Source organism: Lepus europaeus, chromosome X (assembly GCF_033115175.1).
Source record: "Lepus europaeus isolate LE1 chromosome X, mLepTim1.pri, whole genome shotgun sequence".
NCBI lineage: Eukaryota > Metazoa > Chordata > Mammalia > Lagomorpha > Leporidae > Lepus > Lepus europaeus.
In genome coordinates, this window is record NC_084850.1 from 102,245,993 (window position 1) to 102,261,994 (window position 16,002).

At 52.0% G+C, this 16,002-nt stretch overlaps 1 protein-coding gene across 1 annotated transcript; it reads right to left on the reverse strand.

Annotated features, from left to right (window-relative positions):
- Positions 1-266: 266 nt before the first annotated feature.
- Positions 267-14,892, reverse strand: USP11 (ubiquitin specific peptidase 11). Its single transcript, XM_062183523.1, has 21 exons — positions 14,729-14,892; positions 9,571-9,680; positions 9,253-9,383; positions 8,807-8,924; positions 8,255-8,400; positions 8,079-8,140; positions 7,857-7,953; positions 7,360-7,533; positions 7,097-7,255; positions 6,476-6,700; positions 6,268-6,351; positions 6,062-6,156; positions 4,092-4,298; positions 3,423-3,475; positions 2,951-3,214; positions 2,786-2,856; positions 2,400-2,512; positions 1,320-1,469; positions 1,092-1,207; positions 849-937; positions 267-766 (listed from the first exon to the last, which is right to left on the reverse strand). Exons 1-21 carry the CDS (start codon positions 14,875-14,877, stop codon positions 644-646), a joined length of 2,736 nt encoding a protein of 911 aa, XP_062039507.1. The 5' UTR covers positions 14,878-14,892; the 3' UTR covers positions 267-643.
- Between the last annotated feature and the right edge of the window lie 1,110 nt (positions 14,893-16,002).

Here is a 16,002-nt window from a genome sequence, read left to right on the forward strand (position 1 = left end):
AAATTTGCATTCATTAAATAAAAGCTTTAAAAAAATCTCTGTCACTCTGCCTTTCAAGTAGAGGACAACAAACACTTTGTCAAGATAAGGAAAAGTGCTCAGAGTAGTAGCACGTCGCACACGCTTGGTGCTCAGCGAGCACTCGGAGCAGCAAACTGAATCCACCTGGCATTCAGGAAGTGCACCCAACAGTCAGGTATAAACCTGTGCTTAGTTAAGCACAGGGTGGGGGGCAGGGTGGCGGGGAAAGAACCCACACCGCAGAACAGGGAACACAAGGCGCTTTATATAACACACACACACAACAGAAGGTACAGGATCTCAATAAGAAAATACACTCTCTGTTGAGGTGAACCCCCATAGCAGCCACTCAGAACACTCCAGGGTGAGGAAGAGGGAAAGGGACAACCATAAATAAAGACCAGGAGGGAGGGTACGTTCTAAGGGGCACACACAGGCCAGGGGAGACACGACCTCCTCTCCCCCGGCAGAGCGCAATGCAGCAGCACAGGAAGATGGTAGTCACAACTAAGCCTTGTTAACGCCTGGTGGGGGCACCGAGCACAGAGAAGAGAGTTGGGGGTGGACACAAGAAGCAAGGTGGCAGGAGGGCTTCCTTCCCTGTGGCAGGCCCCAGGGCCGCTTAGTTAACTTCCATGAACTCAGAGCTGGAAGGGGAACTGCAGGCAGGGGAGGCCGGGGACTGGGGCTGCAGGCGGCGCACCACATCCTGGCGTTGGTAGAAGAGTACGTAGGCTGCCTTGGACTGCCGGGAAAGCAGAGGAGTCAGTGTGGACTTCAGGGGGCACGGGCACACGGGCAGGGAGGAAAGGGCACTGAAGCTATACCTCAATCTGATTCTCATTCACAGGGGACACGCTGCTGTCATCAAAATAGTGCCACTGGCCGCTGTCCTTGTTGCAGGCAAATGTTGTGTCTGGAAGGGAGAGGGAGCCGTCCTCATCCTCCCTCCCGCCCCTAAGAGGTCTGTTCAGGCTCACCCACCACCTAGTCACCCGCTCGGGGTATCCTTCCGTGCCCAAGTCCAGAACCCTCCCAAGGCACGCCCCTGCCCGCAGCCTGGCACATACAGTGTCCATCGCGCATGCCCCCATAGTGGTTGGAAACCGCGATCAGGTCGTATTTGTACAGCTCGGGAGCCGACTCGTTCTGCGGTTTGATGACAAAGTCAGAGAAATCCAGATCCCTGCAGGTGAAGACAGGGCCATGAATACCGGTGCCACTGCCCGCCTGCCCGCCCGCCCACCCTCCCTCGCTCCCCACCTCTCCCCTGCCTCACACCCCCCGCCGCTCCTCACCGGATAGGAAACTGCACGAGGGTGTCCAGCTTCTCCCGGGAGAACTTGGAATAGGAGAAGCGCTTCAGATGAATGATGAGAATCTCCGGCAGCATCCACAGGTCCAGCTTCTTGGTGGCCAGCTGGTGCCGCTTGCAGGAGGGGCAGTACCTAGACACGTAGCCGAGCCGGGGAAGACACGTTCTGAGCACCTACTGCAGGCCTTGGTACTGTCTGGCCCACAGACATACTGTCCCAGCTGTAGCCCGCCCGGGGACATTAGGCTGCTCTCTCTTCGTTCAAGTCCCTCCCATTCACTGAGTCTCTCCCGCCTGCCTCCTGTATACGTGCAGTTTCTGTACTGCTTTGTATCTGTGCCTGCTTTCTGGCCCGTGAGATGCCAGTCTTTAGTTTACGCTCTTTCTGTATCTCTCGAGTTTTCTCTCTTCGTGTTTTAGGCATTCATTCGCTCCCCAGCTATCTGTCCATTGCCTACTGTTTCGCCCCTTGGGGCTATTTTAGATTTCTGCTCCATTTCTGCTCTGTGGAGCTGATGCTGTTCTTTTTTTGTATTTGGGAGACTGGCCTCCACATGTTGGTCCTCTCCGCTTTACCCTGCAAGTGTCTGCACGTCTGCTGAACACCAGACAGCAGGGTAAGCAGTTAAGAACCGAACTGGAAAGCCTCTCCCCTTGAGGAAGTTTCTCTCTAGCGGAGAAGGCAGGCAACACAAACAGGGATCCCGGACATGATGTCAAGTGGCGCTACTGAGCTAGAAAGAAAGGCAGGCTTGGCTGGAAGGCAGGCGCACAGAGGGAATAGGGGGCGGGCAGCGGGGGAGGGGTGGCGTTCGGCAGGGTACTAAGAGGCGGCCTGCCTGGTGGGTCACATTTGTCCAAAGACCCAAGCCCAGAGGTAACAGGGCAAAGAACGCCCGCGGGAGCAGAGACAGCCCAGGTAAAGGCGTGCAGCTGGGAACGTTCTCACAGTGCCAGTGGCCAGTGAGGCAGGCGGGGTCTCCATCTGGGGGCCAGTGGAAGGAGACACGTTTCGAGAGGCAGCTGGCCTGGGCCCCGCCCACACCCCACTCCAGGGCCTCACCAGGGGTTCTCCTTCTCCAGGGTCTCCATGGTGGTGAAGAGCTCGATGCACTCCTGCAGCTGCACCGGCGCCTTCTTCAGCACGTACCCGACACAGTCGTGCTTCACATAGCCCTGGGGTGGGGTCAAACGGCGGCCGTGGGGCCGGGTATGAGGGTGGGGAGAAGCAAGGAGCGGGGGGTGGAAGACACAGGCTGAGGAGGAGGGGGCAGAGCACAGGCTTTGACGCTAGGGACCTGCTGCCCTGGAGCGCTCAGTGCCACATTCAGGTTCCAAGGCCAGGCAGCACCTGGACCTCGATCTGCTGGCTCTGCTCCCAGCGGGCAAAGGTGGGGGTGGGGGCTATGCACTCTGAGCACCCCTGATCAGCCCTGGGATCTCATTTACCTCAGCCTCCACCTCATCATAGTAGCGCCGCTTCATCTCTGGCTCCCAGTCGATGGCGATGTACGGCTGGGCTGGGGGCGAGGAGGGGATGGTCATGGTTCCTGCTACTAGGCAATCCCACCTCCCTGCCCCCTCCAAGCCCAGCTCCCAGCCAGAGGGAGATACTTTGGACGTCCTCAGGGGAGGTGGTGCGGTCGCTGGTCCCATTGGAGTTCACCGTCTGCAGGGTGAACAGCTGCTTGCGCCGCCGCCGCGGGGGCCACTGAGATGACCGAAGGCAGTTGTCCAAGAGGAACGGGCACCTCCTTGTGACCCCAGAGCTGGGCCCAGCCTGCTCTGGCTCGGGTTCTCGGAGGCTGCCCCTAGTGGAGGGCCCAGGCATAGCATCTTTATCCTCATCATCGCTGTCATCGTCGTCGTCCTCGTCTCCTAGGATGGGGAGGATGTCAGAAGATTGGCCCGTGGGCGCCCCAAGGGGTTAAGCTGCAGTGCACATCCAGAACCCTGGGTGGGTAAGACCTGCCCCAGAACCCCCACCCGCTGAGCCCTGGCCCCTCACCCCCCACTCAGGCCATGGGACCACCTGGAAGGACCCTCATCCTCATCGACCGTCTCTCCCTCCTCTCCTCTCCCTCACCTTTCTCATCCCCATCGTCCTCATCATCTGAGCTGGGTTTGGTCACGTAGCGTCTGCGACAGAGCAGAGGAGACTCCCAAGGCAGGGCACAAGGACAGCGGGGCAGGGGGCGGGGGCGGGGCGGCGGGGGCAGAGCCTGGAATTTGACTGATGATGATGGGAAGTCACCGGTACACCCACACATCAACGGTTCTTACTGAAGGGCCTGGCAGGTCTGAGAAGGTGACATGCGATTGGTGGAGAGGCTAGCGTGGGAGCAGGGGCCGGAGCGCATAGCATCCTGGGAGCCACAGTCAGGAGCATGCATCTCATATACCACAAGAGCAGCCCCAGGAGGGAACTTTTGAGGGTAAAAAGAAGATGAAGATGACACATGGCTTGGCCTGGATTTTAGGTTAGGATGAAAACCTTTCGGTAAAAACACAACCGGGTCTCTCCAGGGAGGAGACAGTGACACGTTAAGATGAAGCTGTCTCTGCACTTTTGTTCACCTCTGTATCTCTAGCACTTCAGACAGGCAGTAAGCAAAGCCAGGGATCTCGACAAAGCAAGAGCCTTCCAAATCCTATGGCCGTGGGAAGTCTGAACTGCCTTGGGGACGTATCACCATGCGGCTGAATACCCAGGTCAGCCCGCACCACCCTCAGCCCCCAGGAAGGGCACACTTACGAAAGCCGGTACATCAGGATGTTATACAGGCCCTCCCAGGAGAACCGGTCCCGGGGCACCGACACCAGGAGCGGGTGCCCAAAAAGCATCAGACCGTAGTAGGAGTTGTTGTAGTCTCGGGCTGGGGTGCGCTCCCGCATGTAGACAGGAACCACAATGTCCTCTCTTGAGCCCTCGATAGCCTCAATGCGACCTGTCACCTCGTATCTGCAGAAGGCGGACAGCGGGTCATGCCCGATCACAGCAGCTCAAGGACTCCCTGAGTCTGTCCCAGTTGCTCCACCCACTCCCTTCTTCTAGTCTGGGAAAAAAATCCCTGTTTGATGCTTCACAAACTGAAATGACTTACACAGCACGTGACTTAGAAGTCGTTTTATAATGTACTCTAGTACAGCACTGAGGAGGTTAACAAAAACTTTTAGTGACAAAGTAATTTAAAAATCATCTATTAAAAAAAACACTTTTTCAGGGTGAGCACCGTAGTGCAGTGAGTTAAGCCACAGCTTCCAACGCTGGCATCCCATGCTGGAGCACCGGTTCAAATCGCGGCTGCTCTACTGATTCAGCACCCTGCTAATGCACCTGGGAAAGCAGCAGAAGATGGCCCAAGTGCTTGGGCCTCTGCACCTACACGGGAGACCTGGAAGCAGCTCCGGGCTCCTGGCTTCAGCATGGCCAGCCCTGGCCGTTGCAGCTATTGGGGAGTGAGCCAGCAGATGGATGATCCGCTCCCCCACTCCTAACTCTGCCTTGAAATAAAATAAATATTTTTTTAAAAAAAAAACAACACTTTTAGGCCGGCGCCGTGGCTCACTAGGCTAATCCTCCGCCTTGCGGCGCCGGCACACCGGGTTCTAGTCCCGGTCGGGGCACCGGATTCTGTCCCGGTTGCCCCTCTTCCAGGCCAGCTCTCTGCTGTGGCCAGGGAGTGCAGTGGAGGATGGCCCAAGTGCTTGGGTCCTGTACCCCATGGGAGACCAGGAGAAGCCCCTGGCTCCTGCCATCGGATCAGCGCGGTGCGCCGGCCGCAGCGTGCCAACCACGGCGGCCATTGGAGGGTGAACCAATGGCAAAAGAAAGACCTTTCTCTCTGTCTCTCTCTCTCACTGTCCACTCTGCCTGTCAAAAAAAAAAAAAAACACTTTTTCAGGGCCAACACTGTGGTGCAGTGAGTTAAGCGGCTGCTTGCAACAATGGCATCTCCTGTTAGAGCACTGGTTCAAATTGCAGCTGCTCCACTTCCGATCCAGCACCCTGCAAATGAGCCTGGGAAAGCAGCAGCAGAGGCCTGAGTCCCTGCCACCAACCAGGGGGTCCTAAATGGAGTTCCAGACTCCTGACTTCTGCCTGGCCCAGCCCCTGGCTGTTTAGACCATTTGGGGAGTGAACCAGCATTTGGAAGACCAACTGCATCTTTCCCTCCTTCCCTCCCTCTCTCTCTCTGCCACTCACCTTTCAAACAAATAAATAAAAACACGCATTAAAAAAACCCATTGCTTGGCTTACAAAGAACTTTTCTGCTCACAAAGCATGTTTAGTTTTTACTCAAAAACTGAAACAGATTTAAAAGTTGGTCCAAATGCTCCCGTGTTCAAAAAGCATCTTAGTGTGTCGTATTTCAAAACCCCCTTTTTGTTCTGAAGACTTCAACAGAGTAAGGAACTCCACTCAGAAGGCACAGAAGGGGCCCAGTGAGTGCCCAGTGAAAGAGGGGAAGAGTGGCTTCCCTCCCGTAATGAGGAAGAAAACAGCCACAGACACCCTGTATTAAAGCTGTGTCCCTCAACACTCACCTTGCTGACAGCACACACACGCCCCGGCCCTGCCACAGCCCATGGCCAAAGGTCTACGCAGGGCGCCGGGCGAGGGAGGCAGAGGAGGGGAGAGGGCAGGTGGTGAAGGTAGCGCCACTAAAAAGCAACAGACCAGCTTCCCAAGGAACCAGCATCTCCCCTGGGCTCCTCACTCACACAAAGATGTCATCCCGGTCTAAGATGGTGCTCAGAGAGTCCTCCAGCTGGTAGAGCTTATAGAAGCGGTGGCTGAAGACATCGGCCACCATCATCTGAGAATGGGATGGGGGGATACTGGTCAGCCCGCAAGGTGTCCCCTGGCCCTTCTGCCTCCCCGCCCTCTGAATCCCACCCCCGCGGGGCCTCCTTCCACAGAGTCTCACCCTATCTGGCGCAATACCGGTGTGTTTGGACAGAGCCACGCACAGATCCGAGATGTTGCCTTTCTTGGGGACCACAACACGGTGCTGAGGGGACAAAGAGTATCCACAAAAGATCAAAAGGGTCTGTGGTGAGCTGACACAGTGAACCTTAAGGAAGGGCAGAGTGCCAAACTCCTGACCACCTGTCCTTCCTTGTGTCTCCCCATACCTGCTCAGGCTTGCGCCGGGGATCCATAGGGATGAAGAAGACCTCCATGACCCTCTTGTGGCTCACAGGAAGTGGGACGCTGAGGTAGCAGAATGGGTCGAAGGTCACAGACACGTTGCCACAATCAGGGCACACCAGAGTGGACTTGAAGAGGCCGTGGAACGTGTCCACGATCACAGAATCGTTCCGCCGCTTGTGGTTCTGCCAGGCCTCCTGAGCCACCTCCTGTTGACAGGGTCATGATGGTGCACGTGTGGTGGGCGGAGGGGCTCGCCCAGGGCAGGGTACAATGGTTTTGGGTGGATTCATACAGGGTTAAAGGGGAGGCTGCTGCTAAGGGCTGGCAGCACAGTCACAACTAAGTCCATCTAGAGACGCTGCTCACTCCGAGGGCTGGAGTTTATTTGGGGCAGGAGCTTGGGTTGGGGACAACTCTGAGCAGGTGCAGAGGCAGACATGGTGCTGGAGCTACGGGCCGAGACTGAGGCTGGAGTGGACGTCCAGGGGAAAGGAACTTAACAGCAAACCAGCACACAGGGGGATGCTGGATACTCGGGGGCAGGCCAGAGAACTCCCGAGGCAGAGGCCGTGGTGGCTTTCGTGGGACTGAGGAGCACCCACCTGATCTGGCCGCCCAGCAGCGTCGCACAGCTCCACGTACTCCTTCTTCTTGACCCGGTTGAGGTCCTCGTGCAGCCCATCCAGGAGGAATGACAGCAGCTCCTGCGAGTCATGCTGCTGGTAGCCCAGAAACTGGGAGGCAAAATGGCCGACTTTGTTCTAAGGCGGGCAGGGCAGAGAGAGTGTGAGATGAGACGGAGGGAGTCAGCAGAGGCAGGAGGGGTGGGGGGTGGGGGTGAGGGCGCCCCAGGGTAGCGCCGCACCTTAAACACGTGTGGCACGATGGAGCGGTGGTGGCCCGACCACGCCTGCTTCACCAGGTCTGCGTAGGCCTCTGCGAGCTCCCCCTTCATGCCCAGCGGGTTGCGGAAGTTGAGCTCCTCCAGGTAGCGGTTGTTGAGGAAGTACTCAGTGAGCTGTGGCACGTTGCTGAGGCACTGCAGGGGGGCAGGGCCAGGAGAGAGAGGAGGTGGCCAAGGTGTGGACAGGGAAAAGGAAAGCAAGAGGGAAGAGAAAGGGAAATAGAAGATATTAGTATTGCCCGAGGAGGAAGTGGTGGGGGTAGAGGGGAGGCTAGAGAAAGCGAGGGACAAGCAGAGAGCGAAGGGATTGGTGTTTCAGGAGTGCATATGGGCATGCTGACGCAGGCTTGTGAGGCCTGAGCTTCCAACCTGAGCCCTTGCCCCAGTCCCCTACTCTGACCCCAGGTCTTGCCGCCCACCCCGCGTGGCAGTGCCAGAAAAGGTTGTAATGGCCAAACCTGCAGGGCTGAGTTCATGAAACACGTGTTGCCCAGATTGGTGAGACCACAGATGCCCGGCTGGCCCTGGAAGTCCTCATCTTCTTCCGCTATGCTCCTGAGTTGGATGAAAAACGTGTCAGCGGAAGGCCTACTACGTATGGGGACAAGGGGCACATGGGTGCAATCACTTGGCTGACTGTCAGCCACCCCCACTGTGGACCAACCACCCCAAAGGCTTACATGACATGCAGCTGCGCGCTGGGCCAGGTGCCATCTCTGTTTCGGGTCTCCATAATAATCAGCTGGGTTGGAAAAGGAGCAAGAAGGGATGCAGAGGCATTCATGGAGGGCCTGGGGGCACTTCCTCCTCTCTTCCCCCCAGCCTACCTGAGCAGAAAAGTCCTCCCTACTCTTACCTGCCCAGACTCGAGGGCAGCGTCCAGCACTGTGACGTGTGGGTCACACAGGCGATCTAGAGTGCCTTCTGCATTCTTGACCCACAGCCGCGTGTCCACGTGAGACTCCACCAGAAACTGCTGTCGCGCTGTCCGTAGTATTAGGTCTGTGAGGGTTGATGGGGCACATTCAAGATTTTCTTGGGCCCCAGAAGAACTGACCCACGTTAGCATCCTCGACTCATCTTCACATTCTTAGTCAATACTCCCATGTCCCCAGACCAATCGCCAAGTGGCTGATCCACACTCAGGACTTCAGATTCCCAGCAAATACCCTCTGCCCTACGTCTAAACCACTGGGGTGCTGCTCACATAACTCTGGAGACTCTAGCAGAACCCCCCTTCCCGGCGCCGAGTGCCTCCCACTAACTTGAGCGATGCCTTCCTGGTCCTCCAAGGTCTGATCGGTGCTCTCTCGAGTGTGCCACAGCCTACTCCCATGCACACGCATGTCACTGAGCTATGACTCACCGCTGGGAACACCAACAACCATTCCATGCGCCCTGGACTCACCAACAGAATCCGTGTGGCTGAATTGAACAGTGCGGGGTGAGCTCATATCATTGTGCTGGACGAGCAGCAGTTCCACCGGGTACACCTCAACCTTCTGGATGCTAGGCAGTTCTATGACCTGTGAAGACAGTGGTACACACACAGGCATGCCCACATAGTATGCACACAGACACAGGCACAATGACCTGAGGTCAAAGGAACAAACACGCTGGCTTTTGATAGTAGCAGACAACGACACACAGCCATCTGTGAGTGGAGCTGAACTCACACAGTAGACACATGCAGACACCTGCAGCACGAGCTGTGAGCCGAGACACAGGTGACTCTACCCAGAAAACAGATGTGCACACACACGTGGGTCTGGACCCACCCCCAACCTCTAAGGCCTTCCTCGCACCCAACCTCCCATGGAATCTACCTCTCGGCACCCTCCCAATCCACTATACCTTGCGTTCAATGGGTGGCTGGCCATGCTCTAAACCATACCAGCTGACCAGGTAACGCCAAGCAGCTGCTGGCAGCAGCACGTAATCCTTGCCTTCCACCAAGCCCTGCTTGAGGCGCCAATTTATTGTATCTGTGGGGTTGGGGAGGGGAAGAGAGGGGTGGTAAAAAAAAGAATCAGGGAAGGAATCTGATGAGTAATTCTGGCCATCCCACCCATGAGCTAGCACAGAAAATGGGCTTCCGGCCATTTGTAGGGACAGAGGGCACAAGAACTCCAGGGCTAGGTTAGTGGGGGGGATGCGGGAGAGGCCTGATACCTTCAAAGAGCTTGGCATTGTTGATGCAGCCAGGAAAGGTGCAGGAGTCCTGGTTGCCTTCCTGGACGTACAGCTCCCACTGTTTATACCAGTCTCGCTCCACAAGGAACCTGGGGCCAGACAGGGAAAAGGGGGTTACATGGTTACCTGGAGATTCAAGTTACCTGGAGATTCGCAATTCATGTACAACTTCCACCAACATACTGTAATTCAACATGAGAACTGTCAAATCATACAAACATACATCAGAAGCAAAATTTAGTCAGTGTGTGGCCAGCGCTGTGGCGTAGTGGGTAAAGCTGCCCCCTGCAGTGCCGGCACCCCAAATGGGCACTGGTTTGAATCCTGGCTGCTCCACTTCCGATCCAGCTCTCTGCTATAGTCTGGGAAAGCAGCAGAAGACGGCCCAAGTCCTTGGGCCCCTGCACCAGTGTGGGAGACCTGGAAGAAGCTCCTGGCTCTGGATCCAGCCCAGCTCCAGCTGTGTGGCCACTTGGGAAGTGAACCAGCAGATGGAAGACCTCTCTCATCTCTCTGTCTCTCTCTTAACTCTGCCTTTCAAAAAAACAATAAATAAATATTTGTTTTTAAAAAAGAAAATGCTGAGACGTTCTAAAGTCTGGAATATACTCATCATGTAGTAAGTGTTCGATGCTAGCTCTGACTCCAAGGCCTGAATGTAAAAGTGTAGACACAGAAACATATAACCCTCCTCCCACATACAGCTGCTTTGCTATGAACTTCTGATGCATAAAAAGGCTGCCTTAAATATTTAATAGCCCCAAATGAACACTTTTTAAAAAATAACCAAATTGATGGAATACACATAACATGGTCCTGGTCTGTTTCCCAGCAGTTTAATCTCATAAATGTTGATCTCTTAAACGTCAACGTTTTCTTGTTCATAAAAGCATTGGAGAGGTGGGAGTTGGGAAGCACAGAACAATCTTGGAATAGACTAGAATTCACCTGACTACTGTGGAGTTTCTTGGCCAGTTTGGCTGGTGTGTTTTTTGCTGTAGTGACCGCTCCCAAACCCTGCCACAGTGCTCACATTGTTCTCATTTCTGAGAAAATCTGGTTATTTTAGTTATGCTAATGATTTACATAAATGGGTTAATTATATAATAATGACAGAGAAATAGAAACATGGATGTAAGAAATGACTCCCTACTTGTTTCTTAAAAGGCTGTTGGTTTATTCAGATGGTTAATGTAACACTGTGGTACTAAATTTTATTATACCTGTATATGCCTAAATACATATACATATATATACACATATATATGTGTGTGTGTGTATATATATATGTATATATATATGTATATATGTGTATATATATATATATATATATAGGCATGTTAACAAATCCTTTACTGTAAGTTGTTAAATGACTAATGTACCAAAGGCAGAAAACTAGATCTGGGGTTTTTTTCTATATGGAGTCCAGGGCAATACTGCTAAGATGTTCCTCAAAAAGATCTGAGCCTGCATCAACAAAGGAAGGGCAGTAAGAACGATCACATTTCTCCAACATGGTCCAAATAGTAGTTACTTTATAACTTTAATTAGTTTACAACTTTTATATGAGCTTTCATTTTTCCAACTCAAAAAGAAGTTTAGCTTCCTATTTCAATTATAATCAGATATAATTAGATATGCTAACATAAGTATCTATCAATGTTTCTTGGGTTAATCTCCTATGAGACATTGTTGCCTTCCATTCACCCACTGCTGCAAGGCTCTGAACTCAACCACTCTGTTTCCTCCACCTAAACAGGAATCCTGGGACTGCTTACCTCTGCTGGCCAACTATCCACACCCTGCCCAGACCTGCTCGACTCCCTGGCTACAGCTCATTTCATTGTGTTCATAGGTGGTTCACACTCGAAAAGAAAAACTACCAATTTCTGAAGTTACACTGTCATAAATTTGAATTTACTCCTAAAATATAAGCTGTGCCCAGATGTCATATCAACTCAGACAACCAAATTATTAATTGCCCTCGTCCAGATCTGGCAACTGACACAAGATACAAAGTGCAAATAACAATATTCATACAAGGTCTGTGATTTGGGATTAACCCATGACTTCAAGATGCTTTGTAAACATGTATTTCTTGACCATTGCAGCCAATCCCTAAAAAAATGGATAGCAAAGTAACCTTTAGATGCTTTGTCATCACCTAAATAGATTAGCATTTAAAAAGTGGAGTTTAGCAAAAATGTTCCATAATGCCCACAAGAGCTGAACTGGCACTGGTGTGATAATTTTTTAATGAGGTAAAATTCACATAGCATAAAACTAACCATTTTAAGGTTAACCAGTAATGCAGTGGGGTTTAGAACATTCACAATGTTGTACAACCATGATCTCTACCTAGCTCCATTCATCACTACAAAAGAAAACCTGGTACCGGTGGGTAATTGTAAAGGGTGCTGCCAAGGATGACAGGATCTCATGTCCTACCTACCAATGACACAGTCATGACAAGGCTGTCATGGTAGGGAGGGTGCAAGAAACCAAGCCTGGAGGCCCTCTGAAACATCTCCAAGCGGGCATTCTGCCTATTGTTTGTTTTCAAGACCCACTGAGGCTTTTCCTTGCTGGAGAGCTATGAGGTAATGGCAGAGAAACATTGTTTGGTTTTTGTATCCCTGAGCTGGGGCATCTCAATGTCTCTCTCCAGTACCAGGGACCACACTTCACTGCTACTGTTACTGAAGGCTCAATGCAGGAAAGCCTCACTAGAAAGCCCTCTGAGGTTTCACCTGGCTGCCCAACAGCAGGAGACCAACATGGCTGACCGTGACAGAGAAAGAGGCAGGGAGTGTGTCATCAGGGAGGTGGCAGTAAGAAGTAGAATGGAAGCAGGGGACCAGCCTCTCAAAGCCCTGTAAGCCACTTACACAGCATGAGATGCGAAGCTGGGAGAATACTGTGAGGAACGACGTGATACATAGTTCAAAAATCCCTTACTGTGTGCCTAAAGAGAAAACTGGCGCCCTTTGTAGTCCAGAAACTAGCCTAACAAGCATCCAGGTTAACATCACAAATGCTGCTGTCATGTGGAGCCCATGGATTGCCTGACAGGACAAGGGCTCACAGTATGTATGCAGCACGAATTCGTATGTATCGTATATGAAGTCTGGTTTCATACATATATACCTACACACACTCTGTATGTGCCTAGGGAGCAAATACTATTTAGGGGTGCATACACAGGAGGTAGAACACTGAAGCAAAAGGAGAGCTAGTTAACTTGGAATTCAGGGTAAGAGCTGCTCCGGAATGGGAGAGGAGAATGTCCCTCTGGGAGGGGCCCAGAAGGGTATCCTAAGGTGATGTGTGCAATGCTAACCTTGGTGGTCACTTCACGTGTTTTTCCTTTTTATACTTCAGGTTTTTTTTTACTTTGACATAGACTAAGAAAAGTGGCAGAAATAATAGACAAATTATTCCCTGTATGCTCCACTTCCAGAGTCCCCAAATCTAACATCTTACCCATTTTCTCAATTATTGCATTTTGGGGATGTTTTTAATGTATTTTAAAATTGACAAAAATTCTGCCCATTTGTGTTGCTGCAGCCAGATGTTTTGACATGTGTATACACTGTGGACTGATGAAAGCTAATTAACATACCCATTACACCATGTACTAATCACTTTTTTCTTGTAATGAGAACATTTAAATCTGCCAGCAATTTTCAAAAATGTAACACACTATTATTAACGTGAATCACCACGTTTACAACAAGCCTCCTAAACTTCACTCCTCTTGGATTTTGTATCCTTTCACCAACATCTTCCCAATCCCCCTCATGTGCATTTTCTGCAATATACTATTTTTTTTCAATCATTTGGGTATAAGCTTGGTTACATTATGGTTCTTTACATATTTCAGTACCTAAGTCCTAAAAACAAGGATATTCTTTCAAAAAGACTATTTTCACAATCAAGAAATGAACAGTACTCATAGCTAACCTATGGACTTCCGGCACATTTCACCTTTTTTTCCCATCGCCTTTTTCAATAAAAGATAAAAAGATAATTTTATAAGGAAAAAAAAACCCTCATGGATCCAACTGAGGATCACATGTTGTATTTAGTTATCAGAACTTGTTCAACTAAATCAATTCTCTCACTCTGGAATAGTTCTTCAGCCTTTGCCTTTCACAACCATGACATTTTTGAAGAATATAGGCGGTTTATGTTACTAGGATGTCCATCAATCTGGACTGCACAATTATTTTGTACCATAATCTTTTTACGTCTTACGTATTTCAGAATTTCAAAGGCGAGATGCGATTCGGTGAAAATGAAGGAAAAAAAAAGCAGTACATTTCGGAAGTCATTCATTAGTGAAATCGATAAAATCCGATTTACCGATAGGCAGTGATTCTTACTGCTTATTTTTCCGGATTGTAAAAAGAAAAAGAAGTACTAAAAAAGAAACCGAATTTAACATCAAGGTCCCTCCCACGTTAATCACCTGCTCTTCCTCCCGTCCTGGGAAAAATACCTCCTCTCAACTCAAAAACCTCGCCGCCTCACAAACTTTACACATTCGCAGGCGCCATTTTCTGCCTCTTCGGTACCGCCTCCTCTCCAGTCTGTCCTAGCCTCAGGCCACGCCCCTCGGCCCACGTCACGAACTTGGCTTCGCTCTTCCACCACGTAATCCCTCGTTCCCAGCGACCTACAGCCGTTGGCCCCGATCCTGCTCTTTGGCTAACTTCCCAACGCTCGCCGCGTTCGCAGGCTCCCGAGAGCAATCGCAAACCGCTTAGAACCCCGAGATGCTCCCTTACGCAACACAGGCCACGCCCCCCCGCCTTACGTCGCAGACCCCGCCTTCTTCCCAAGCTCCAAGTCCAACACGCAGGCGGGGTTCCACCTCCCTAGACGACGGCTCCCTTCAGGCCCCGCCCCCACAACAAGCCCCATTTTGTTCTCAGTCGTCAGGTTGTACCTCATAGGCCCCTCCCCTTTCCCAGACACTGCCATTCATTCTCAAGCACGACCCCGCCCCTCTCTCCCGCTGTCCCCCCCAGCCCCTCCCCCTCCCCCGCCCCCGCAAGCAGTTCTCCGCGGACCTCGGCTGCCAAACCCTCCGCGGTGGTTATCGCCCCCACCGTCCGCGGCAGCCCAACCTCACCAGCTTTCGCCGGCTCGGAGTGGACGCTCTCGCCCATTCTCGCCATTCTCTATCTGGTGTCGCTGGCTGTCGAGGCCGGGCACAGCTTCGCGTCGTGGCTGTCTGGCCGCGGCCGCGGCCGCAGCTCGATCCGCTGCGACCGCCGCCATCGCCGTTCGTCCTCTCTCTGCCGACGCAACTGGAGATAGGAAGACCCTCGATTGCCACTTCCGGATTCTGGTACCGGAAACGGAAGCAGAGCCCCCCGAACAACCAGGGGACTACTGCCATCTTGGAAATGGGCCCCACGCTTAGACGAGTTGGGGGGCTGGGCGTACATCGGGGAGAGGCGGGGTAAAACATCCAGTTGGGAACGAACACAGACAACTAAGCAAGGGTTGTGGGACTCTAACGCCATGTTGAGTTAGGGTAAAAGGTTGCATGGAAAGCAGAGGCCGAGGCTCTAGAGGTGGGCGAGGGCAAGTTGGGAGTGTTGGGGTCACAAAGGCCCTGAGTTTTCCCAGCCGTGTGCTTTGCTGAGAACCGCGGACCCCGACCTTGGGGACAGTGTTTCTGTTATCCAGACTGGAATGCCGTCCCTTCATGGCACTACTGTTCTCAGCTGTGAAAACTCAGTGCAAGAGTTCGGCATCCCCAGAGAGAGCGGCCCAGGCCCGCCATTGTGTCTTCAGAAGTAAATTTATTCCCTGGACAAATGTGTTGAAGGCAAAGTAGCCCCGGGCCCTGGGTGTTTGTTGGAGTCACAAAAGAGGTAACTAATAGTCTGACCAGTTTAAGTGCTTTATTGAACTTAAATAGTAGCCTCAGGTAGCAGGTACTATCCTGTTGCCCAGGGACAACTATGGGGGAAGCTGGGGACCAGAAATGTTACCTCACTGCCTCCTGGCTAGTTAAGTGGTAGTGCTGTGTGCGGTTCCTGCTGGTGGAAATCTGGTTCCGCGGCTGTCACCTTAAACACCAGGCCAAGGATTCTCAAACTGTGGTCCCAGGCTATCTATTGGTCCAGGAAACCTTCTCGAGGGATTCACAAAGTCAAAACTATTTTCACAGTACTTTGTCACTTTTCATTCTCTGATGCGTGTACAGAATTATCTAGAAGCTACCTGATATAAGCAGAAGGAAACTCTTTGGGTGTCTTCAATCTTTAAGAATATAAAGGGATCCTGAGACCAAAAGTTTGAGAACAGTTGACAAGGCCATGGTTTTTTAATCTCAGCACTGTGATTTATTTGTTGTAGGGAGCATTGCAGGATGTTTAGTTGCATTCTTGGATT

Excerpts from the sequence above, each read along its gene's own strand:
- USP11 (XM_062183523.1), bottom strand. The coding sequence starts at position 14,877 with ATGGCGGCGGTCGCAGCGGATCGAGCTGCGGCCGCGGCCGCGGCCAGA. Across the intron at positions 8,401-8,806 it reads CAGCCACACGGATTCTGTTG|ACCTAATACTACGGACAGCG; the intron begins GTGAGTCCAGGG and ends CAACCCTCACAG. Across the intron at positions 938-1,091 it reads GGGCATGCGCGATGGACACT|ACACAACATTTGCCTGCAAC; the intron begins GTATGTGCCAGG and ends TCTCCCTTCCAG.